Source organism: Poecilia latipinna, unplaced genomic scaffold (genome assembly GCF_001443285.1).
Source record: "Poecilia latipinna isolate Pla-1442-1.1 unplaced genomic scaffold, P_latipinna-1.0 Scaffold453, whole genome shotgun sequence".
In the NCBI taxonomy this organism is placed as follows: Eukaryota; Metazoa; Chordata; class Actinopteri; order Cyprinodontiformes; family Poeciliidae; genus Poecilia; species Poecilia latipinna.
In genome coordinates this window covers 107,233-130,792 of record NW_015113069.1, presented here as the reverse complement: position 1 = coordinate 130,792, position 23,560 = coordinate 107,233, and the positions used below count along the sequence as shown (strand labels likewise).

The following is a 23,560-nucleotide window of genomic DNA, read 5'->3' as shown; positions in this document are numbered from 1 at the left end:
ATATGTCAACGCTAGCTGGGCTTCTGCCAAAAATAAACAGTTGCGTTGTGTAAAATGTGTTCTCATAGGAGGCAGAATACAGCTAATCAGAAGACGGGGACTTTTTAAAACACTCGTCTGTTTCATCTCGTGCTTATGAAGGATGTTTGTAAGGATTTTACCAGCACAAGACGTCAATTCAATTTTAAAGTATAGCATTTCTTAATGGATGCTATTCAAGCGTCTCCAAGGCTCTTAGAAGTTTAGGTATTATGAAGGAGGATCTTGTTAGAGAATACAGTTGGGCGTTTGTGTAGATCAGGAGTAAAAATCGAGCATGGATTAGCACAGAATCCGTCTTTCTTTTACACACACACACACACACACACACACACACACACACACACACACACACACACACACACACACACACACACACTTACAAACAACTCAGAGGATCAAAGTTGATTCAATAAAGTGGAATTAAAGATCCCAGAGAGACTGCCCTATGACTACAGGTATCGATGCTTCTGTCTCCAGGGAAGTATCTTATGAGTTACGATTGGAGGATTTCAACTGGAGAGCAATAACTGGGATAAACTACCTGAGCGACTTCAGCTGCGATCCCACACTATGAGGCTTGCAGACTGTTTCACTGAGCACATATGTAACATGCAAAACCAAAAAAAAAAAAAAAAAAAAAACTGTGCTGAGGAACGAAAAATGTGTTCTGAACTCCTCTCTGGCACCTGTCAAAAATAGACTGAGCCCAAGGGTGCTCTCTACTCCGTGATGTCCTGCTCCCTCCTGCGCTCCTTCCTTCCCTCCTCACATCACTACACCTCTTGTTCCTTCGTATCTCTCTACCGTGGAGTGATGGCGAGGTGAGACGAGGGTTAAACTAAGAACTAATAAGAAAATACTCTACAGAAGAAATAAGCACAGGAGAAGAGAGAAATGAAGAGCGAGAGGGGAAGTGGGCAGTGGTTGGTGAGAGGATTTTTATGAAGGATTTAGGAGAGGGCAGGGAGATGAGACGATGAAAGCATGCTCGCAGGATCTCTTCGTCTGTCTCTAAAGACCATCCCATCAACCCCAGTGTCCACCCACAGACCCTGACGACAAACTCTGCACACTGATTGGCTGCTGGATGTCGCTGAGGAAAGGTGGGGTGGAAGTTATGAATATGTATGAACTTTAACTGGTTGATATACTGCTGGAAAATAGGAGGAGAGATGATGGGGGAAGGAAGGAAGGAGGAAGAAATGAATGGAAGAGGGCAGGAAGACATAAATGAGGAAAGGACGGAAGCTGCGCCGGAGGTGGGGAGGGGACGGGAGAGGGGGATGGCAAAAAAAAAAGAAAAAGAAAAAGCGATGACGAGTGGGAAAGGGGAGGTGAAGTAGGAGAGGTAAAGAGCAAATGATGGACGTCGAGGGATGAGGAGGGATGGAGTGAGGAGAGATGAAGGGAAGGGAGGAGAGGAGAGGCATCAGGAGGATTCAGAGGACACTAATGAGACAAATTAATCATACCACACACACACACACAAACCCTTCCCCCCAAATCTTAACCCCAGAAGAGCGCAGCTCAACAGTGTTGTGGGTGTGAGCGTTTGTATGATATAGACTGGTCAAGAGAAGGTTGGAGAGGGATGGGGGAAAAAAAAAATCTAAGTAAAGACACAGAGAAAGAGTGTGTGTGTGTGTGTGTGTGTGTTGTGTGTTGTGTGTGTGTGTTGTGCCTCTGGGTGGCATGCTGTGCTGTGTAGGATGGGATTAGTTATGTGATTGGATAAGTGAGAAGGGGGTCCCAGAGGAGCAGGCCTCGCATTCACTGCAACACCACCAGGGGTGTGTCTGTATGCAGGGCGGAGCCGTGCATTCAGCGTGCTAACCGCAGTTCAAAACGTTAACGTGATCCATGCAGGGTTAGGCTCCATCACTGTCACCCACCCTTCTGCAGCTCTAAAACATGGACTTCGACTAAATGTGCAACGATCAAATGGCAGATCAATCCTATAAAGGACAGAACATTAAATGCAACGAATCGTCGCATCTAAAACTTATTTTTATCACACTCATTTGAGGTAGAGATGCACCAATCAATCAGCCAGAGATATAATCTGCCAATTTCACCTTGATCAGTGGTTGGGAGATCTAAATCTCCCCTCCTGCCCCCCTGTTTATTAAACACAGGAAAACTAATAGCGACTTCTATTTTTGTCTATAATTCAGTCAAAATAATGTACTTCGGTACACTTTTCAGTATAACACACATTGGAGAAAGAATAAGGTAACATGGTATGCTTTAATGGATGAATAGGGATAAATGATCATCAAAATCCAAATTGGAATCTGAAAATAAAGTATCTGAATCCATAATCAAACCATGTATATTAAAATGCGTTTGACAAGCCATTATTTGCTCCAAATAGTTTTTATAGTTCAATGGAGAGAAGATGTTTTCATCCAGATGGTTAAAGGAGCATTTAGGGATTTCAGATTTGCCTTATTTCTGTGACCTGGTTATATATCTACCTAGTAGAAGCACAACCAAAGGGCACAGTCAAAACAGCCTACCTCTGGGACCATGCTACTTTTTTCAAATACTGTCTCAACGATTGTCTAAAAACGAGAATATATGCAAAAACTAAAACAATGGGTAATTTGACTCGATTAGACATTTCAGAAAACATAACCCTTAATGTGCTAATACCCAGTAGTTAATGTCACGCCAACAGTTTTCCATCCCCAACCAAACCAACCACAAGAGGGTTTGATGACCGATTAAAAAAAATATATATTTTTAAAAAATCAGAGCCATTTTTACAGATTTACTCCAAGTCTTCAGAGAAATCCTTCAATAAGTGCTCTCTGCTGCAAACAAACAGAGCTCTAATTCCAGCTACAGATGTCAACAGGCAGCACCAACAACTGTGAAAGAACAGATAATGGCTGTGAAATTGTGGTGTGGCCTGAGATTTATTTGTCTGCAGGGAAAAGGGCTGTTTGGCATTAGCGTTGACCTGTATGGAGCGGCGTATATTTCACGATGACAGGTGGTGTTTAAAGCCGTTCCGAACTCAGGTTCAGGTAAGCTGGTAACCTTAATCCAGTCATTACAGCGGCCATCACCAATTGCTAGTGAGCGTGTGTAATTACCTCCTCTACATTAGAGGCAGTCTTGGCTGAGGTCTCCATAAATATGAGGCCGTGTTCTCTGGCGAAAGCTTCACCTTCCTCTTTTTTCACCTCTCTCCTCGACTCAAGATCGCTGCAAAAACAAGCAAACAACGAATTCAGGTAAAAATCATCCTAAAATAGCTAATTTTTTTTTAAAGCTATATTTACCCCTAAAATTTCTACCATGAACAAATTACTCATTCGCCTAGAAATTCCCAAAATTTTGTCATGCTGCAACCACACGGAGCGCAATTTACTTACTAAGCAGTGCATATTGTGAAGTGGACAGCAAACGAGATATTTTTTTTGGTTTGTTTGTTTTACAAATAAAAATCTGAAAGGTGTGGTGTGCATTTGTATTCATTTGGACATTTCTTTACACTGAGGTGGTGCTGATAAAGTGCTCTCAGACTTTTGATTTAAAAACAACTTTCTTACAGTTGTGTGCTTTGTTTTTAGCTGACTGATATCGCAATGCAAGCTTAATGATGAAAATAATGGATATTTTCCACTTAGAGTATCATGAAACCTCCAGAAAAGTCAACAACTTTACCAGTTTATGTCTAGAGCAAAAGTGAAATCTCACATTCAAATTTTCCTGGCAGCTCTCTTGATTTAACCTCACCTCACATAGTGTTAAATCAAAAATACTGGAGTATAGAGAGAAAAAAAAATACAGCAAAAATACAATTGAATGCCAAACCTCAGAGTTTGCTTTAAGACATTGAACCTTCTTACTGTGCACATTTTAGTCTAGACACACCTGTAAGAGGAGAGTGCTTGGCCAACAGAATACGAAGCCAATCCTTTTCACAATAGAATATTTTCAAGCGTTGGTGATTGCTGCCACACATTGCTGATGGTCCAGCCTTAAGTAGGCCAGCATGTACTCTTCACTGTGGAAGAAAGGAATAACTCTACCTCTTGTTGCCAATGAGCATGATGACCATATTGGAGTTGGAATGTTGGCGGGCGTCCTCTAACCAGGTCGTCAAGTGGTTGAAGGTGTCCCTTCTGTTGAGCAAGCACAGATTTTTGGGTTTTTCTCTGACTGCACTGTGAAACTGGAAACATAACAGATCAACAATCTGTTGTTGCATATATATATATACACACACACGCACGCACACACACACACAGACCCCAATTTAAGAAGTGACAGATATTACTTTCTCTTGAAAACTGTTAGGCGATGTATCACTTCCTCTTTTATTGCTTGAAACATTTAAGAGAAAGAAAAGGCTCATCTTGTCGTCATCTGATGGCTTAAATAGAAACATTTAAACTGTCTTCTGTCTAATTTGACATCGGGTTCCCCTTAGAAACTACTGCTTCGATGTTTCTGATACCAGGCATATGTGAACAGTTATGCAGGAAGTTTATTGCATTAGACCATTATTGCATTGCACCAGAACATGCATCAGCAGTTGTTCCTTCCTATTCGAAGGCTTTTACATGTTCTGCACGGTGCAAACAAAAAACAGGAAATTAAAGACAAGAGCTTGATGTGCAGCGAAGATTGTTCTTAAGGATCTTTTTTTGTTTTTAAAAACCGTAAAAATAATAAAAAAAAAAACAGTAAAAGGAGTTTTTTTTTTAGATTATGTATTTTTGTTGACATGATCTTTGACCTCTAGATGTTCTTTAGCTGCATTTAGAGAGGCTACAACAGAACATTATAAAACAAATTAAACCTTCACATCTTTTCATAGTACTACTTTTTAAGATAGCTTTTTGTTCATTTTTGAGGTTTTATCCATTTTCTAAGTTTGCTGGAAAATAATCCACTAATTGTTTCATCTCAGTTGAAAGAGCAACACTTGAACATTAAACATTCTTTGAAAAATTCCTAAGAATGTGGATTTACCAGCAGATTCAGAGAACCAACCTGTTCTGGTGGCGTTAAGACTGAACTACTGCAGATTGTCACACAATGTTCCTCAGGGCTGCATTCTTTACCTTGTCCTTTTCATAAATAGGATGTCCGGGGGGCACAGTTCTAACGAGTGAAATTATGTTATTTTCTCCTTTTACTTTGCATATAATATTTAGCTACATGAATCTATATTAAAAAAACCCCGGCTATGTTATGGACTTATGTCGATTAAATTTAGGCTGATTGTGTTAAAACAGACCTGAACTAGACCTGTATGGCTTGTGAAATTGCTTGAGATGGCATTTGTCATGAATTGGGTCAACAAAAAAAAAAAAAAACCTAGTTTCATTAAACTAAATAGAGATTATATCCAAGAAATAAAGTCTGGGTTGGCTCTTAAACCATTAATACTGAAAAGGAAAGGTAGAAAAAGGAGTAATATTCAGTTTATTTATATTGAAAAAAAATTTCCATCATTTGTATTTAGAGTTTCAAATAAAATAGCTCAATACACCAAGTAGCCATCAAATTTATATGTCCTCCACTATTGAAAAAGGCACAATTTTTATCCATCTTTAATCATTTGTTTTTCACTTCAAGTCCAAAATGGGTTTATCTCAAACTAATGGCAAAAGCCCACGTTGCCGACAGGATAGAGAGGCAGCGAAAACAAGAGGCCGGGATCATAACATTGCTCAACAGAAAGTCGTATGACTCATTTCATGCATTTAGATAAGGTGCTGTAGATGTTCACCAAACATAAAGTTGAGCAGCAGCAGCCAGTTCAGACATGTTTGCAATAGCAGCAGGGTGGGGAGAACTCGATGGTATAACAAATTGAGTACAAGTAGAAGGCTGTAGGAGAAAAAAAAAAAAAGATTTCAGGAAGGAAGAAAGGTATCTGTGTTGCCACGCTTGCAGTCACGTTTTTTTTTTTTTTTTTACTACTGAGATGCAGGCTAGTGTAAGCTTATCTGAACATGCATTTCATTCCTTTTTCATGCATCACAGAAAAAGGCTATTATTTAAAGCTGACTTCCAGTATATAGGTCTTGTGCTGAGAGATGGAAGAACAAGCCTTTTCAGTGTTCCTGAATGCATCCTAATTGTGCACGATTGGCTGGGTTACCTTGTGATGTCATAGACTAGCAGTGCTCCGGCTGCTCCTCTGTAGTAAGACCTGGTGATGGACCGGAACGACTCCTGGCCGGCCTGCACACACATACGAACATGTTAGCTAACCAGATAGAAAATAAAACACTAAACGCCGAAAACACCCGCATTTGCTAATGTTCTGCTTTGTTGACTGGGCTGAAAACGCGTCTCTGATTAATCACATTTAACTTAATGGCGAAATTTGTTTGGGACTCCCTGCGTAAAGTCCAGCTCCAGGTTTTCAGGCACTGAGGAAGACAGAGCGGAGCCTGTAACTGGATACAATGGAGATCTGTCTTTCACTCTCCATACACCCGTCACGGAGTCACTACTTTCTCTCTGCGAGCACGTAGAACCTTCCAGTTTCTCAATTTATGCTAAACAAAGGAGGTCACATAGCGCAGGCTGCAGCGCTGAAGAGTTTCGGATCAGACGTGTAGCCATCATGTCATTCTTGACAGCCCATCCTGCTCAGAGTCACCTTGTACTTTCACTTCCTCTTCCATTATTCCCCTCTCATTGTTTCACCTCTCCTTTGTCTTCCTGCTGTCCCTCATCTTTTCTATGAATCTTCCCTCTTTCCATCCCTCTTGTCACTATCCAGCATTCTTACTAGCTATCCACCCACCCCCCATTCCAAAGTCTATTCATTCTTTGGCTCCGTTCAGTTGTACATTAACAATGTTGTCTGTGTTCGTCCGGGCCACGGAGGAAAACAAAACGGCACTCTATCCCAGCAGCTGCGAGTCCTGCTCTGCTCTGACCTCATCTGAAAAGCCAGACAGACACACAGGCAGCAACACCAAGTCAATGAATCATTCAGCAAGTCAGAGCACCAGGCAGCTAGTTTTGTCTCCCAGAAACACAGGGAGGTTGAGGGGGGGAGGAGGGATTTGGAGTCGGTCACCTAACCAGCTAGCAAGAAAGCGATGAAAATGCTCGGCTTTCGAACAAAACGTCAAACTAGCTGGTTGATGAAGAGTCGGTAAGTTATTCAGAGGGCAGTCAACCAGCCTGTGATGCCATTAGTGAATAAATGATAAATAAGAGTGTAAGAGAGGGAACACTGTGTCTGTCTGCCATCTGGCCAACAGGCTTTTGTGCAGAAACACACACACACTTATTCATATGGCAAGTGCAGCCCACACAATCATCCAAATGGCTTCTGTGTTCGCGTTCTGGTGACGGTGTATGATTGCAGAAGGCGAGCCTGGCCGGGTTTCAGTTCGGCCTTCACTGCTCCGTACCTGGATGGGCCAGGTGAACAGTAGTCGTTGTCTAGCAAGAACCAAACATGCAGGACTGAGACACCAGAGGAGCTGGGACAGACACATTGCAGGCCGTTTCGCTCTGGTAGTGTCACTGTTGATTTTTAAAATTTTGTTTTAAATGGAGTTCTAACTCCACCTGCTGGTCGACTGTTTTATTGCATGTAAAAAAAGCACTTTCTTTTTAAGGCACTTTTCTTTTTGTACTTTTTATGATACACTGCCCCTACATGCCTTGGCTCAGAACAGCTCAGGAAGCTTTAAAGAGGTGCTTACAGCAGTCAGGAAGACATTAACCCCTTAGCTCCTTCACAGTTAACATTTTTCTCATGAATGGGCGAGGGGGGTGACAACTAAAACGGAAAACCTGCAAATCACAGCAGCCCTTAGTATTCACCATTATCCTACAGAGTAGTATTAATATTCACACTGGTGTTTTAAATTAGAACTATCCAACCCTACTTCCTCTTAAGTGAAAACATCAAATTAAAGAGTATTTAGTGGCTAAAAGCCTTAGCTTGTACAATGTGTTAGCATGTTATGGCTTAACACCACATTCTGAATTTTATTTCTCTCTTAACTCGTAAATCTCGAGGAAAGCAGTTTGAGTCCAGTACTTATTAAGAAAAAAATCAATACAAATGTATAGACTGTCAAAAAGGTTCAGAATGACCGCAGCACGTGTGACCACTGGACACATTAGCTTCCTGGAGGTTTTAGCTAGCAGGGTACAGTAACAAATACACTGGCAGGACTTTGTCATCTTCGGAAGTTGCCAACCAAAGTTATGTGGCTTTAAACTGGATTCAGGACCAACAACAAAACAGGAAGCGAAAACCAGCAGCATTATACGTTATATATTCAACCAAAACATTAAAGCAAAATTCACTGAGGTCACCTGGTGACTTGAATCTACTAAATTCCAAACAGGTCAACTCAATTTATGTGGAAAGAGGGCCCAAAAGCTAAACAGTTTCAAAAGCAGTGAGGTGTTTAAATTGAAGTCAGATGAAGCCCAGAGATGTAAGAAGCCATTTGAAATTGGATTGAAATTGTATTTTCTATGGTATGTCTGCAGCTTCAAGGTAGAGCTAAACCTTCAGTAGATTACAAACATTTTAATGGAGTTCAGCAAAGCTTCTCCATTCGGCCCTTTGCTTCGCTCAGTCTCTTTCTATAAAGAGATATGCTGAAGGTGGAAATGTTGGCAGTCTGCTGGAAATCGCAGAATTAAACTAAATTCTATAGAAATACACATTACTACAGAGCTTTTCATAATGCTAGCTATGCTAACTGCTGTTTATGATACTGGATGAAGATACAAAAAATTATTTACAAAGAAACTCATAGCATCAAAGCCAGACACTGTCAGCTAGAAGTAACAATATTACATATAATTCTTTACTATTCAAAAGTTATAAAATATATATTTATCTACAAATAGAAGCCTGAAGGAAGACATTACCATCATATTTAACACCTAATTTAAGAGATTTTTAAAGCAGCCTTGCAGCTTACTATTATATCTGCACACTGCTTTAGAGCAGCCTTTATGTGAAGCAACAACAAGTGGAAATGGAACCGCAGCCAATAGATTATTTACCGTATCCCAGATTTGCAATTTGATCTGTTTGCCATCTATAGTGATCATCCTTGCGCCGAACTCCACACCTAAACGGATAAAAAAAAACAGAGGAATAAGAACTGAGCACGCTCTGATAAAGACTTGTTTAAAACCTTCTGATTAATTAATCAACTGCATGCATTTATAAATTATTTAAAAGGTTTATACATGATCAACACAGAAAGACTAAAAAAAGTTCATGTGTCATATGGAACAAATGGAGAAGACAGAAAAAAACTAATTCTGACACAAATGACTAAAAGTGCTTTTTCTGCATATAGTGAAGCAGAACTCTTGCTGTTCATGCACATATACCTGACACGTCTAAATACTTTTCTTCAGATGTCAGATAAAGTAAAACGTCTTTATTCAGAATGGTTTGAACTGCTTTTATTCAAACGTTGTCCTTTTCATGCCACACCCAATTCATGCTAAATAAATAAATAATGGGACCGACCCAGCCCAGAACTGATCATACGAAAAATCTATTTGCATAGGAGGGGCAGACTCTTTATGAAAAAGGAGCCGTGGTTCCCGGGCTTATGTCAAAGCTGTGGTGTTTCTGATATGCATTACGCACAATGTGAAGCACTGAAGCATGCTTTTTAATGCAGATATAACTGAGATCAGCAATGAGTTGACAAGAAATAGGTTTAATCAACAATTACTCAAATAGATATGCATACAGATGTTTTCAAAATAGGGAATTCACTTAAGGCTGTTTGCTTAATAACACAGGTACAAATCAAATAAGTTGTTGGAGATTTAAATTTAAATAAATTGAATATTCAAAATTATGTTTGGGATGTTATTCTTACAAAATAGATTTGATATTACATTTTAAAAAGTATTTGTAAGTTTCACAGTGTGATGGATAAATAATCTCTTTTTTTTTTTAGTGTAGCACAAAATGTTACTTCTGGCAAAGTGCCTGAGTTTGTGTGTGTAATTAGTATTCAATACTTCATCACAACACTTAAATGAATACACGCGTGTCTTTTCTTACCAATGGTGAGGTCGTGAACCGGCTGAAACCGCTTGTCTGTGAACTGTAGTAATAGACATGACTTTCCCACACCTACCAAAGGAAAAAAGGGGAGAGACATACATGAAAAGAAGGCATTTCAACAAGACCGAGCACATCAGTGTTTGTGGGCGACTTAAATACAGGCTTACAAATAAAATCCATGCATATTTAACAAGAGAACAAAGTTCAGATGAACTCAGCAGGGAGCTTATGCAGCTCCCTGCTACTGTTAACTGTTTACGTTGAGTGACCAGCTGGCTCCTTCCTACATGTGATACCACTGGTTTTTTCCCTAGTTGAAAGGGCACTAATGAATCTGCAGTGATAAACACCTTGCTACTCATGATTTCAGCTCCGAATGTTGCTTAAATACTTAAAAAAGATGAAAAAAAAAAAAAAAAAAAAAAAAAAAATCAATAAATGCCCATGTCAGGTCATTTATTCAATATGGTAAACTGTAGCGTTACAGATGTTAAACAGAAGTTGCAAACTGAGGCCTTTGAAGAAATTCTGATCCTGGTCAGTCGCTTTCAAAGACAGTATATTTTTTTTCTTCGACATACAACATCCCAAACAACTAAAAAGTAGTTATTCTTAAGACATTTCCATACAACATCTTGATAGCCGATATGCTGTGTGTAAGTTTAAGAGTCGATTTGTTTCAGCTTTTCAACCCAAGTTTCAATAAAAAATTGTCACGTTTTGGCCTATATAACCATTGAAAAAACATCAAGTTCACAGTATTAATACTGACAGCCACTCACAGCCCTCGCGGGTAAGACCATAAACTGATTGCTGAACAAGCTGGCTGTTCAGAGTGTCATAGCGTAGCATTTAAATAATGGAAAATTAAGTGGAAGGACAAAAATGAGGAGGAAAAACCAGGTACACAGGCAAAACAGATAATGAGAAATTTGAGAGTGAACCAAATTCAACTTCAGAAGGTGGACTTCAGGGTACTGAACTGAACTGACCCACGTTAGTTCTCACTACTTGCATCACCATTTTCCCAAGGTATACAAATCTTAGACACTATGATTTATATCATGGATGGGCTCAAAAGAATAATAAAGTCAATTCAACTCTGCAATTGTATTATTAGCATACAGAGATTTAGTACACAACTCCTGATATTCAAAATATCAGCATCCGAGAAAGGCCTTACGAATGCTATATCGCGTGCACTCGTTTTGGGTTCACGACTACAATTAAATATACTAACCAGCTCTACTAGAAAACAAGCATTATCTAAATTAAAAAGTGCAGAAGTGAAAAGATACCAAAAAAAAGGTGTGGATGAAGTGCTAATGAGATTGAAAAAGAGAGACACACAAGAAGGTGACAAAGCAACATGATGCGCCTCCTCTGTGGTTTCCAAGGATCGACGTTGCCAGGCAGTGGCGTTGCTAGGCAGGGACAGGGTGATGACAACAATAACGGACAGAGGGACCTAAATGAGGAGGCTTTGGTAAAAGTATAGTAATCATACCATCATCAGCTCTATCACACTTATATGGGGAGGTCTGTGGCTATTTGCACCCTTTCCTAGTAATGCTAAAATTATGGCAACAGAGAACTTTATTCTAAATTGTGCAACATCTTACCATGTTGTCACCATCCACAATGCTTATCAAACTATCCCAGCGCCCTTTCTGGCCAGGCAGCAACAACTTTGATGCCTATGCTGCAGAAAGTAAGGGCAAACTGTCTATAGCAGCCTGCAATCAAAGCCTGTCGGGCTACAACGGTGAAAGTGGTCACAATCACAGCAGCAATTAGTGGGAAACTAGGTAATGTTGCTATAAAAGCACCTTCATCGGGTACCAAGCTGTGGCAATGACACCTCATCACAGCTTACGGTGAAGATACTTTTAACTGTACCCACACAAACAAGAAAAATCTGAGAAAACACAGATAGAAAGGAAGGAGCAGTTTGGAAATTATATACTGGATCTTTACTGAGGTTTTTAGCTTAAAACAAGTATTATTACAACTGGACATATAGGAGGTAAGTCAAGAGCAGGTGAGGGAGGATTTGTTTACCCAATAAGAATGACAAGACATGGCCTGGTATCAAGGTATATAAAGATTTTTTTTAAAGTTAAAAGTTTTTAAAACTGTGAGAATGTTCTTGTGGTTTTCAGGGAACATGCCCACAAAATGTCAGGAGACCACTTTGTGTGTTAAAGCAGTTTAGCCCACAGGCACAGCTTGGAAATTGTAGCTAAACATCTGGAGATAAATACAAGATCGATAGAAAGGACTGAATTTTAAATAACTCTTAGAGATTCAGGGGGAAGTAATCTGCTGTAAGCCGGTAATTTTAAAACAAACTGCAGGAAAATGAGCCTGTTATTTTATGATGCTAATCCAGTATTTCATGATTGTAGAAGAACTGACATCTGATCTGATTTTTTCCCTTGTTCAAATGGCTGATCAAAAGCAAAACTAAACTCAGGAGTTTTGAACATGGCGTTCGCAATGTTTTGATTGGCTGCTGTCCGCGTGAGCCCGCTTTCAGCTCCTGAGGAGAACAGGTTATGTCCTCTGGTCAAGGAGCAAACTGGTGGTGGGATAGGAATGGATTTTTTTTAGTGCGTAGACCAAAGTCTGGGCAGTGGAAACACAAAGAACTGGTGCTTAGTAAAGCCTAGCAATAGTTAAGCGCTGGAATCGGCATCGTGGAGAAGATCCTGAAGAGAATCTTTGGTTTAAGAGTCTCCATCAACCGATGGCAAAATATCACATAGCATGTATGTGGCAAAGTGAAGTAAACCACAAATTCATTCTTCACTCAGGGACACCGCTAACATGTTTTTCCAGTTTCTGAAACAGACTTTAACTGTAGTCATAGCAACTAGTTCTTTATGACCAATATCCTTACAAGCTGTCCAAACGCATAGAGTAAAATTTAGACACAATTACTCTATTTGTGGGTATTCGCAAACTGAGACGTTTATAACTTAAATAAAAGATGTTCCATTTAGAAGAAATTACACTACAGACACTAGAGTTTTCAGCTGAAATAAAATGCTTATATTCAGCAGATGTAACATTTCAGTGCCATCCAATATGAATGTTAGAAGGCTAATTTGTGTTAAACACAAAGTGCAGCAGTGGCTGACTGATGTCATACACAAAAGAAAATGAAAGAAGCTGGATGATTAATAGGAGTATTATTAATCATCCAGTTTATTTCAGATAAACTAACTGAGCTGCAGCCCGACAACAAGAGGAATTTTAAATTAATTTACAGAACACATAATATTTGATGAGGCCCCACAGCTTGACAGGTAAAAACAACAAGCTTTGATTTTCTATTAAATGAAAAAGGTGCATCAAAAGTGGATGCATTTGGCTGGATGTGTCAGTTTTCAACCGACCTATGTGCTGCTGCTGCTCTGCTAAGTAACCTGAAGCTTAGCAAGGTCAGCAGACTGCATCCCAATCCCTGCTGAGGAGTCAGTCCACATAACCCGTCCTCACGTTTGAGCGTGAACCGAAGACGTCCTTCAGCACGTTTGAAACACCAAATTGGTTCTTAAAACAAAAACGACTCGGGAGATTACCGGGGTCTGATTCTAGTTTTAAACGAGGGATTTACTCTCAACTGTCATATTCTCTGATGAAATTATCCTAAATTCCTCCTGATTTACAGGCCGGCCCATTAGAGACCGCAGTGCAAGTCAAATCACATGACAGCTGTGAACCACAGGGATGACTCAGTTAAAATTCCACTTCTTGACAGTGAGCTACTTCCCTTTGGAAAATGACATCTTGCTAAACGGAGCTTAAAAATAGTCCTGAACAACATTAGAAGTCACACAGAAACATTTCCCCTACTTGGATGCATCTCCTTCCAATTTATACATTATTTAGTTTAGGTGATATTTTCTTATGAAAACAGTTTCAGCAAAAGATTGGCTATGAGTAGTCCTGCACATTCTTATCTAAGAAAGAAGTACTGTTAGGTTATAGAAACCTAATCCTAGCCACATGTACAGTTAGGCTCAAAATCATTCAGGTGTAATGTAATCTTAATTTTTCAAACATTTCTAAATAGCACGATTAGAGTTCTGAACTGAATTTGATGAGAAATCTGTGAAGAAAGGCAAAGATTAGGGTGATGGCAAAGAGAGTTTCCATTGTTAAAGATCTGGAGGTCATAAGAAGTAATAAATCCCGAGGAAACCTGCAAAAGCAGTAAGAACGTACTGATTATCAAAAGTGCTTAATGAGTGAATGGTGGGGAATTCCTGTAAAGTCAAATTTAAAACATACAATGGTAGAAATTAAAGTGTTGCTGGAGATGCTTAAAAAAAATCCTTGTGATCAGATGCCAGAGAAAGCGAGTTTTCTTAGAACAGAATAATGCAATACCATCCCTCCCCCACCTGTTGCTGCCCAATGCTGGTCCAAAGAAGCTGTTTTACTTTCCACTTATTAACCAGCAAGACAAATTCAGTTTTTTTTTGTTTTGGGAATATTTTTGGTTGCGTAAAAACCCTGACAGTCAGGATGTGGAAACCGAAGGGTCTATAATTGTTACTGAGGTGAGGACCTTTGTGCCAATAACGTCTCTGGAAAGCCTGGCCTGAAAACCCGCAGCCATCCCACTTGGAACAGAATGCCTGTTTTTCCCTCTATAAGAGTTCAATCTATAATTATTTACTTCTGGATGTCCTCGTCGCTGCCTTATGTAACAGAGCAAAGTCTCTCGGCCACGCTGGATAGAGGCCCAACTTGTGTGTGATACACTAGGAACGGTATTTCTCCTCGTGCAGCTTGTTTGATGTTAACTACCAAACAAGAACAACAAGAGGAGGAAAAAGTGCTGTGAGGAAGGTTGCTAAATGCCTGTATGCACCACAAACCCAGGACAAAATGATGCTCCTTCCTGGCAGTGCTGATTAATAGATTTTACATTTCAGAAAACGTCTAAGGAAGTTGCTTCCTGTGTTTTAAAAAAAGAAGACTGACTGGCAGCGAGTCTGGCTCGTTCTCCTAATGACGTCTGCATATCAGAAAGAACTGGATGAATGAAGTGATGGAATTTGGTCAGCATTTCTAACTGATCCTGTTGGACAACATATGACACACAGTTTGTCTCACTGATGGCATGGGGCCGGTTAAGGCGAGACTGTAGCCTGAGGGACACCGAGGGAGTGACTGGAGACTTTGGCAGCTTTCTGTATTTCAGTGATCATTTAAATTTAACACAAAGTGATTTTTTTTCCCATCACAGACAGAAACACTCCACTCGCACATCTCTGATCTCTGTGGAGATGACGGGTGAAACAGAGAGTGTTAACTAATTTGTAAACTGATAAAACAAGATAAAACCCCAACGCGTTTTTATAAAATATAAACATTATGATGTAAAACAAATTGCGACAGCTGAGAATATTTCTAGAAAAATCAAAATATTCAAGTTAGGAGATTAGATCACTTTATTTAGTCACTGCAGGTAAATACATCTCACCTTGTTGGTATTATTAGCAAATAAATTTCATTTTTATTAAATAGCTGAAAATAAAAACAGCTCTACTGTTAAATCAAATGTTCTAAACAAATAATAAAAGCTAGGCTCTTGCTGTCCATTAATGAACTCTATTTTTAAGTGGCATGACTGCTGATCTCTTTATTCCTATTCACTATAATCAGGCACAGGGAGCTTTGTCTGTTTGGAAAATCAGAATACACACAGCAAGCCAGTTGGCAACTAGCATATCTCTTAAACAGCCATTTGCAAATTCACAAACAGGACAGATATTTAAACTATTTAATAAGGTAATATTAGTGTGTCATATTTGTATTACTCCATAAAGAGCAAGATTTCAAAGAGTTTAACATTCAAAGAGTTTAGAAATGTTACCTTTTGTGGTTTTCTATGCTTTTGAAGTCTAAGCATCAAAATCAAGATAAAAGTGTTATCTGCAACTCTACTAATCAATGTTAAATGATTTCAGCTGTTGCAAGAATACTTTTTGTTGTTGTCCTTTTCTTTGAAATGCAGCTAGTACTATCCATTTTTGTTTTAGCTTTGTCAGTTAATGTCATTTAACATTTTTAAACCAAGGCTGTCATACTGTGAGAATCTCATACTAACCTATTTAGATCTTCAACATTGTTTCGTGTTGGGATATGTTTTTTTTTTCTTCTTTTTTTAAAATAAGTGTTTACCAATTAAACCAATAAAACGCCACATGCAGGGAGCATGAAACTATTATTATTAGACAGTTCTGACCATCTCAATCACAGAAAGCCATAATGGGCTGTTAGCTAGTTAAAAATGCAAACTTGGCTCTCAAGAAACACTGTCAAAAAGAGTATATACTAGGAACAGGAAAGCAAAATAATATTTGGGCTTTTTTACTTCGATAAATTGCTCTTTTCATAAAAGAAAACCTGTTTCTGAAGATAAAACTCGGCAGCGAAAATATATCTTGGTCTGACAAACATGTAGTCAAGATGGGACCTTGGCAACAACTCACTGAAGCATTTATTACTAGAAATGACAAGAGCCAGCACAGCATGATGCTGTTTTGCAATAATCTTCAAGTAAACACGGTGTCCATCACCAGTCATCTAACTGGATAAAATTACAGCAGGGCCCTTTACATGTTTATAACTTATTTCAGTGTAGTTAAATTTGATTACTTTAATTTGACGCTGAAGTGGAAAAAGTACATGCTGAGCTGTCTAAAGTAAATCGTACTTTGAAGCTGCTACCAAACCAGTCAGTTTTCCCAACACCGTCTCATCTCTAAGGTACTGCAACATTTAACTTACGCAGCTAACTCAACAGCCCCCACCATTAGTAAACAGATGATGGGATTGTCTTCATAATTACGGGGTAACTAATTAGGATGAGCCACAACTTGAACAGTCTCGCAAAACAGAATCATCTTTTAATGAGAAAAACGAAGCTTCAATCATGAACAGAAATGTGATCAAAAACTAGAAGTGTCTCTACGCCATTTCAGTGGGTTTAGCTTTAGGCCTATGTGTCAATGCTAATTTTAACTGTTACCGGTGGTAAATGTAGAACAAAAATATACACTACAGTTTTTTTCTCGTCTGTTTTGAGATCCAATATGATGACAATTTGCTGTCGTGACAGCTGTTGCTGAACATTTACTAAAAGCTAAGCAGTTAGCGGGTATGCTAACACCCCCACCCTCGACGCAAACGGACAAAAGGCCAAACATCTGCCGGTGTAAACAACCACAACGGCACAGTGATGATGGGGAAAGCATGTGTTTACTTATCCGTCACTGTCAGTGTGTTTTTGATACATTCTGATATGTCAATAAGAGAGAATGAGAGCTGTCATACCACCCCTTGGGTCTCTGCTTTTACCACGTCATTGGACTATCCAACACTGCGGAAACACATCGCTAACTGGTAGCTAGGTGCTAACTGAGTGCTAACTGCAGCTTACCCGTGTCTCCGATGATGATGTATTTGAAGAGATACGCATACGCCATGGCCCCTGGTTGTGGCAGTCAGTTGTCTGAACCGTTACACCTTCGTAAAACCGAGCGAGAGCCGTGTGAAAAGAGAGGCTGATAGCTTGTTAGCCTGTTTTTTTCTGTATCGGTGCTCAGGAAGGAACAATAAACAGCCAGAGCCTCGGCTCAACGTCACACGGTCCGCCCTCGCCACGCTACAAAATGATATGTTCAAGGTATCCTCGGAAACGTCACGATGTGTTTCAATGCATCCTACAAAGTTGATATTCAAGAATCAGACAACATTCAACAATTCATCTCTTCTTAGTCTGCTTAAATATATACACCAGAATTCTGAATTTTGTGTTATTGTCTAAAGTAAAGTTTAACTGTTGTTATAAAATAGTAAATAGATTTGTAAAACAGTGACGCCTCTTTGGCACCATTTACGGGTTGCTATGGTAACTAAATCAAGAAAAAATTGTTTCAATGCATTTTTTTTCTCCTTCTAAATAATATTTTCTCTTGTGTCAGAGACGTTTCTGTTCTATTTTGAGAGCCACTCAGTCCATATCCAAAACATTTTATATGAATGTGAATATAAGAGAGAATACTCAGTTTAACTGTTTATTATGACTTTCCCCACTTTGTTTACAGTCGTGCAAAAAAATTGAATGTCCTACTCCGTTACATTTCATGACAGCATAAGATAAGGATTATTGAGCATATTTTGGTTTGTTGTTTGTTGTGTCAAACCTTTTGAAAACGTTCTGGAAACACCCCTGGAACTAAACCTTATTTGCATCTGAAAGGTTTGAGATTTGTGTGATGGAAAGTTTAATCCCAAAATTAAAACATAGTGAAATGTAAAAACATAGAGAAACCAAAGCAAAACCGGGCCTTTTTGAATTTACAATTCAAAGTTTTTGGAGATCTCCAGCTCTTTAACACCCTTAAATGAAAATTCTGCCAAACTATTTTTTGTGGGAAAAGCTTCAACAGATAAAGGTTGACCCCCACTATGGTAGCCTACCATTTTTCTGAGCTCCCTAAAACATATTAAAGAATGATTTAGTGAAATACAAACTCATGTATATATTGGAATTAACTGATTTTTCAATCAGGTTCTAGTATAATTTTGTAAATAAAGACCTCTTTTCATAGTTTTTATCATGTGAATGCTTCCTGAATTTTTCCAGATTGTTGTGTCAGGGCTAGATGAGCGAAATATTGAAAACTGAAGCCTTGGGGGTCAATCAAAACCCATTCAAATTACTTATGAATTATGTACTTCTCCTATGGCAGCCTACACATCGGACAGGAAGAAAGCAGAAGAAAGAGGGAAACAAGAAAAAGAAGTGTGTTTTTCAAACAAACTTGTTTGCATAATTTTACAATTAAATAAATACTTTATGCTCTTTGTATTTAAAAGAAATATTGATTTACATCTAATTCCACTTGATGGCAGCATGGAGCAACTGTGCCTTCATGATCCATGCAAAAATTTACAGCCCTTTCATGAGCAGACCGCTTTATAGACATAAGAAAGAAGGTCAGATTTATAACACATTTTTAGTGTGTCTTTAGTCTACTGCAATATACTTATTTTAGGTTATTTTCCACATCTTAAGTTCAAAGATTTCTATGTGCTCATGGTACCGTTTACAGGTCAGGCTCAATCTACACTTTTCATACAATGAGCAGGAAAAAAAATGCAATCTAACAAAAATAATAGAAATTACTCAAAGTCTTTCTTAAAAACATATGTTTTTTTTTTCTTTTACAGAAACTGGTAAAAGGTATAGATACATCCTTATTCCTTTCAAATCACTGTGTTGTATCAAGATATGTGGAGAAAGAGGCAGAAAGGGGTGGCAGCTGGTCAGACGCTACACACCATAATCAGACCAAAAGCTCCATGGTAACTCTTCTGCTGGCTACAAAATTTAATTAATTCCACATCGGACTGAATTTTTCCTGCTGAAGTAGAGCATCGCTCATCAGGGGATTCGGTCTTTTTTTATTTTTTTATTTATCATTAAAACCCACTGATTTAAACCCTTTATAACAGACATTGTCTGTCATGAGGATTTTTTTTTTTTACATCTGTGTGCCAAGTGTGCACAAATATTACATGAAAGAAAGAACAGCGAGAAATCAAAATACTTATTTTACTTGTGTTTTTTGTTTTTGTATGTACATATCAGATCTGTTTTCTTATCTTATTTTTATTATATTTTTGTCTTACTGTAGATTACATACAAATACCGAATTAAGTCTTGAAAAGTAGTTTGAATTCTTTTTTTTTTTTTTTTTAAATTAGAGCAGTTTTAAAATCTGTAAAATGCTGCCTATGAACTGGAAGGAATATGGTTGACTTTCCATAAATTGATCGGGTAGCTTTTAGTTTTAATTTATTCATTTTAAAACTTTCATTCTGTTAATTAGCCAGCAGGGGGAGACTTCTTCAGTTGTTAAAATATTTGATTCGGTATAGAGGTCACAAACTTATATGCATATTGCTTCACACTTCCTCTGTGTGGCAATAAATATCCATGTTATATATATATAAAAAACAATCTTCTTAGGCTTTTTTCTAGCTTGATGTTCAGTTTGCAAATCAATGTCATATTTTGGGGCCACCCAGCCAGAGTCCTGATTTGCATCTGATCATCAAAGAAATTGTAGACTATAGGGTGATGGTGAGGATGCCTTCCAGCTTCAACTACTTTAAGCTCTCAAGCTCCAAAACTAAATATACCAACAAAAACATGCAAAAATCTGATCAACAATGATAAGAAGGGTATGATTACTGTAATGCAATCCTCTCCTGTGGATTATTGAGAAAGTTGATGTCATTTTTAAATTACTCCAAATAAAAACAATGACTTTTTTTTTTAATAGACATATTTAATACCCCTTTACATTGTTTTATTATTGTGGTGGAAAATGCTTATGTTTGTCTGTGCGACATAAGTGCCAACAGTCAATAGACAGTATGTTGTCATTGTGACCTTTTAACGCGTTAGATAACGCTGAGTAGTTTGTGATTGAATCAAAGAACACAGCGTATGCTTAGAGGAGCAAACAAAGAGGAAGAGAACGCTGCTAAAGAAACTGTTTTGGTTTGAGCTGTCAGAGCAGACAGGATAGATTTTAAATCACACAGGCTGTGAGTTTCACATTGATGTGTATCGGGGATTTTGTGACTGTGTGACCCTTCAATTGTTCAGAGCGGTGCTCAGAGTGCCTGGCTGCAATGAAAAATAAATACATGCTTCAAAATGCCAAGGGTATTAATAGCTTTTATTTTTTTAAGCATATATTAAAACCCTACATATTTAAACATAATGTGGGGCTGAAGACACGTTCAGTCAGGGTGCAGTTTTGGACTCCAAGCTCTGTTTTTAGATCTACTGTATGGAAACCAGGGAGCTTGCCTTCATTTCAATAGCTCCAAGGACAGGCTTCCATATAAAGAATGTAGGGTAATTAACATCATCAGCCTGCAGGATGTGGATTGGAAAAGAAAGAAGAGGAGAAAAGAACAAGCGGGACAGTCAACTTTTTACATTTCTGAAAACAACAGCAAGGAAAAGTACAACTCCCCATTTCTGTTTTCTTCCTGTAAATTTAATACGGTGGACATCGGGGAGCCTGAGATGTCATTTGCTACCCCTGCCAAAACTGGGTGTGGGTTATTGGGAATTCGGGGTTTTTTTTATGTCCATCTTGAAGTCATCAGGGTTGGAGAACAGTCGGGCCTTTTATTCTGTACATTCTGCCGCTTTTTGTCTATTTTTCTTTACTGTTGCCGTTTCCTTCACCCAGGGGTGTGTGTGTGTGTGTGTGTGTGTGTGTGTGTGTGTGCGTGTGTGTGTGTGTGTGTGTGTGTGTGTGTGTGTGTGTGTGTGTGTGGCCTCCAAGAGAAACACCGGCATGACCTTCCTGCCTGCATTCCGACATGCAGACATACAAAATACCACCAGGAGACCCCAAACAGCAGTAAGGTTAAAGCAATACAACACACAATGCTGGACTGCATGGCTTGAAACAATGGGTTACATTTGCTTCCCATTAAAGATGCACTTTTGTGCCTTTATGTAGAGGAAAGCCACAGTGGTCAGGCACACCTGCAGAGAACCAGAGAGAGAAAGAAAAAAATAAAGAAATGGTAGAAGAGATACAGATAGCAGCAGCGCAAAAAGAGAGAGGGTAGGAGAGAGAGAGAGACAGAGAGAGAGAGGAGGAGGAGCACAGAGGAAAGAGAAACAGGCTGACTGCTCCACTCTCATCCATTAGTGGCTTTGTGGACAACAACTAAAGAGAGGGAAGAAGGAGGATTACAGACTTTTAAGAATAACAAAGAGGATAGCAGCCAACTTAAAGACAAAGTTATAAGGAAGAAGAAGAAAAAAAAGAAAGTTAATACACTTGAAGGAATCTTCCCAGCAGGCTTGAGAGACTTAACTTTGTCTGCAAGTGAATGAACTTAAACCGGCGTGCCTGAGAGAGCCGGGAACACGGATCTGTTTCTACCCAAAGCGAAGGAGCTGGAAGGCACCATGGCCGACAACGTGAACGAGGAGTCAGACTATGTCCCTGGGAAAGATGAGCTGGACTGGGGCTACGAGGAAGGTAGGCTGCTCTCTGCGTTCACATGAGGGGATGCTGAGAGTCAGAGTCTAGAGGGGAGGGGGCGGAGGGGCGACAAGGTGGAGCCTAAATCATGTTCCAGAAGACTGAAAAGTTTCCATTTACTTTTATCTTGCCGATTTTTAGGTGAAGATGTTGCCTTCATGTATGCTTGGAATAAATTCAAATTGAAGTTTGCACTGCCTCTGCAACATTGCTTGTTGTAAAATAGCTAGGCCCCTCAGCTACATTGTGTCTGAGGTTAGTCACTACGTTTAGCTGAAGAAGATGAGAAATTTGAGACTTTTTTTCAACTTTTCCTACAGAGCTGGGAGTGTCTTAGCAAAAATGATTCACATCTCTTTGAACTTCTCCACATTCTATGACGTTACAACCACAAACTATAACATAGTCGTGCACAAATCATTGTATAATTGACAATAAAATCTGAAAAGTGTGGAATGCATTTGTATTCAACTCTCTCTAATCCGATACCCCTAAATACAACCGGGACAACTATAGATATTGCATGAGATGCTGAAAAGTATTATTCACATGCACTCCGTACAATTTGTTTGAACTTGAGGTATTCTGCAAAAAATCATTTGCAAAAATGTAACTCTGGATATGCAAAGTCAGAAGAGACATTTCCCAAACAACTTGCAAGAAGTATCAGCTCACAGGGGCTGACTACAAAAGCACACAGCGCTTTAAATGTTGCTTAAATTATTTTTGTTTTTGAAAGCCATCACTTTCCTTCCACCTCATAAATTTGTGCTACTTTGTGTTAGTCAAAAAAACAACAAAAAAACAACAACAAAAAATCTCAACATTCCAATAATCTGCACTAAGGTTTGCAGTTGTAACATAATGGCAAGTGAAAAAGTTCAAGGTGTATGCATGGTTTTGCAAGCTACTGTAGCTCTGATCGAACCGTTCTGTATCGTTAAAGGAAATGTGGACGTTTTTACATAATTGCTACCAACTTGATTCCTAGTTTGAAACAGTCATTTTAGTAAAGTTTGCAGAAAAGCAAACCGTCACTCAACTATTCTTGTCTTGTTTCACTTTGTCTTCCTTCTTTTGTTGCTTTTACTGAGCATCCAAGGATGAGCTATGATGCAATTCTGTGACTGTTCCTGTAAGTATGACCAGTGATGCGAAGCACTTTCAATGCATGGATTAGATGTGACTGTTTGACAAGGAAATACCTCAAGAATCCTGTATGAACCCATTAAACTTCATGCTTTCACATTATGGGTTAATTGGTAATAAAGAACTGGGTAACACTTTATTTGAAGGGGGGTGAATAAGACTGACATGACACTGTCATAAACACCTGTCATGAACATGAATA

General features: G+C 38.9%; 2 protein-coding genes across 4 annotated transcripts in view; one reads left to right on the top strand and one right to left on the bottom strand.

The window, feature by feature from the left end:
• rab2a (RAB2A, member RAS oncogene family) overlaps positions 1 to 17,798 on the bottom strand; it is a 28,583-nt gene extending 10,785 nt beyond the window's left edge. Inside the window, exons 1-6 of the mRNA XM_015038804.1 lie at positions 17,559 to 17,798; positions 10,094 to 10,165; positions 9,067 to 9,134; positions 6,170 to 6,252; positions 4,086 to 4,178; positions 3,144 to 3,255 (exon numbers count right to left, since the gene is read on the bottom strand). Of these exons, the coding sequence (XP_014894290.1) occupies positions 3,144 to 3,255; positions 4,086 to 4,178; positions 6,170 to 6,252; positions 9,067 to 9,134; positions 10,094 to 10,165; positions 17,559 to 17,604 (474 nt within the window). The 5' untranslated portion in view covers positions 17,605 to 17,798. The remainder of the gene's footprint in view (positions 1 to 3,143; positions 3,256 to 4,085; positions 4,179 to 6,169; positions 6,253 to 9,066; positions 9,135 to 10,093; positions 10,166 to 17,558) is intronic.
• A 4,044-nt stretch (positions 17,799 to 21,842) lies between these two features.
• ca8 (carbonic anhydrase VIII) overlaps positions 21,843 to 23,560 on the top strand; it is a 20,982-nt gene continuing 19,264 nt past the window's right edge. Inside the window, exon 1 of one of the 3 annotated variants that reach the window (XM_015038802.1) lies at positions 21,843 to 22,206. In XM_015038802.1, coding sequence (XP_014894288.1) covers positions 22,134 to 22,206 — 73 coding nt within the window. In that variant the 5' untranslated portion in view covers positions 21,843 to 22,133. Of the gene's footprint in view, positions 22,207 to 23,245; positions 23,345 to 23,560 lie in introns of those variants that run through there. The other 2 variants (XM_015038801.1, XM_015038803.1) reach the window with 2 other exon arrangements.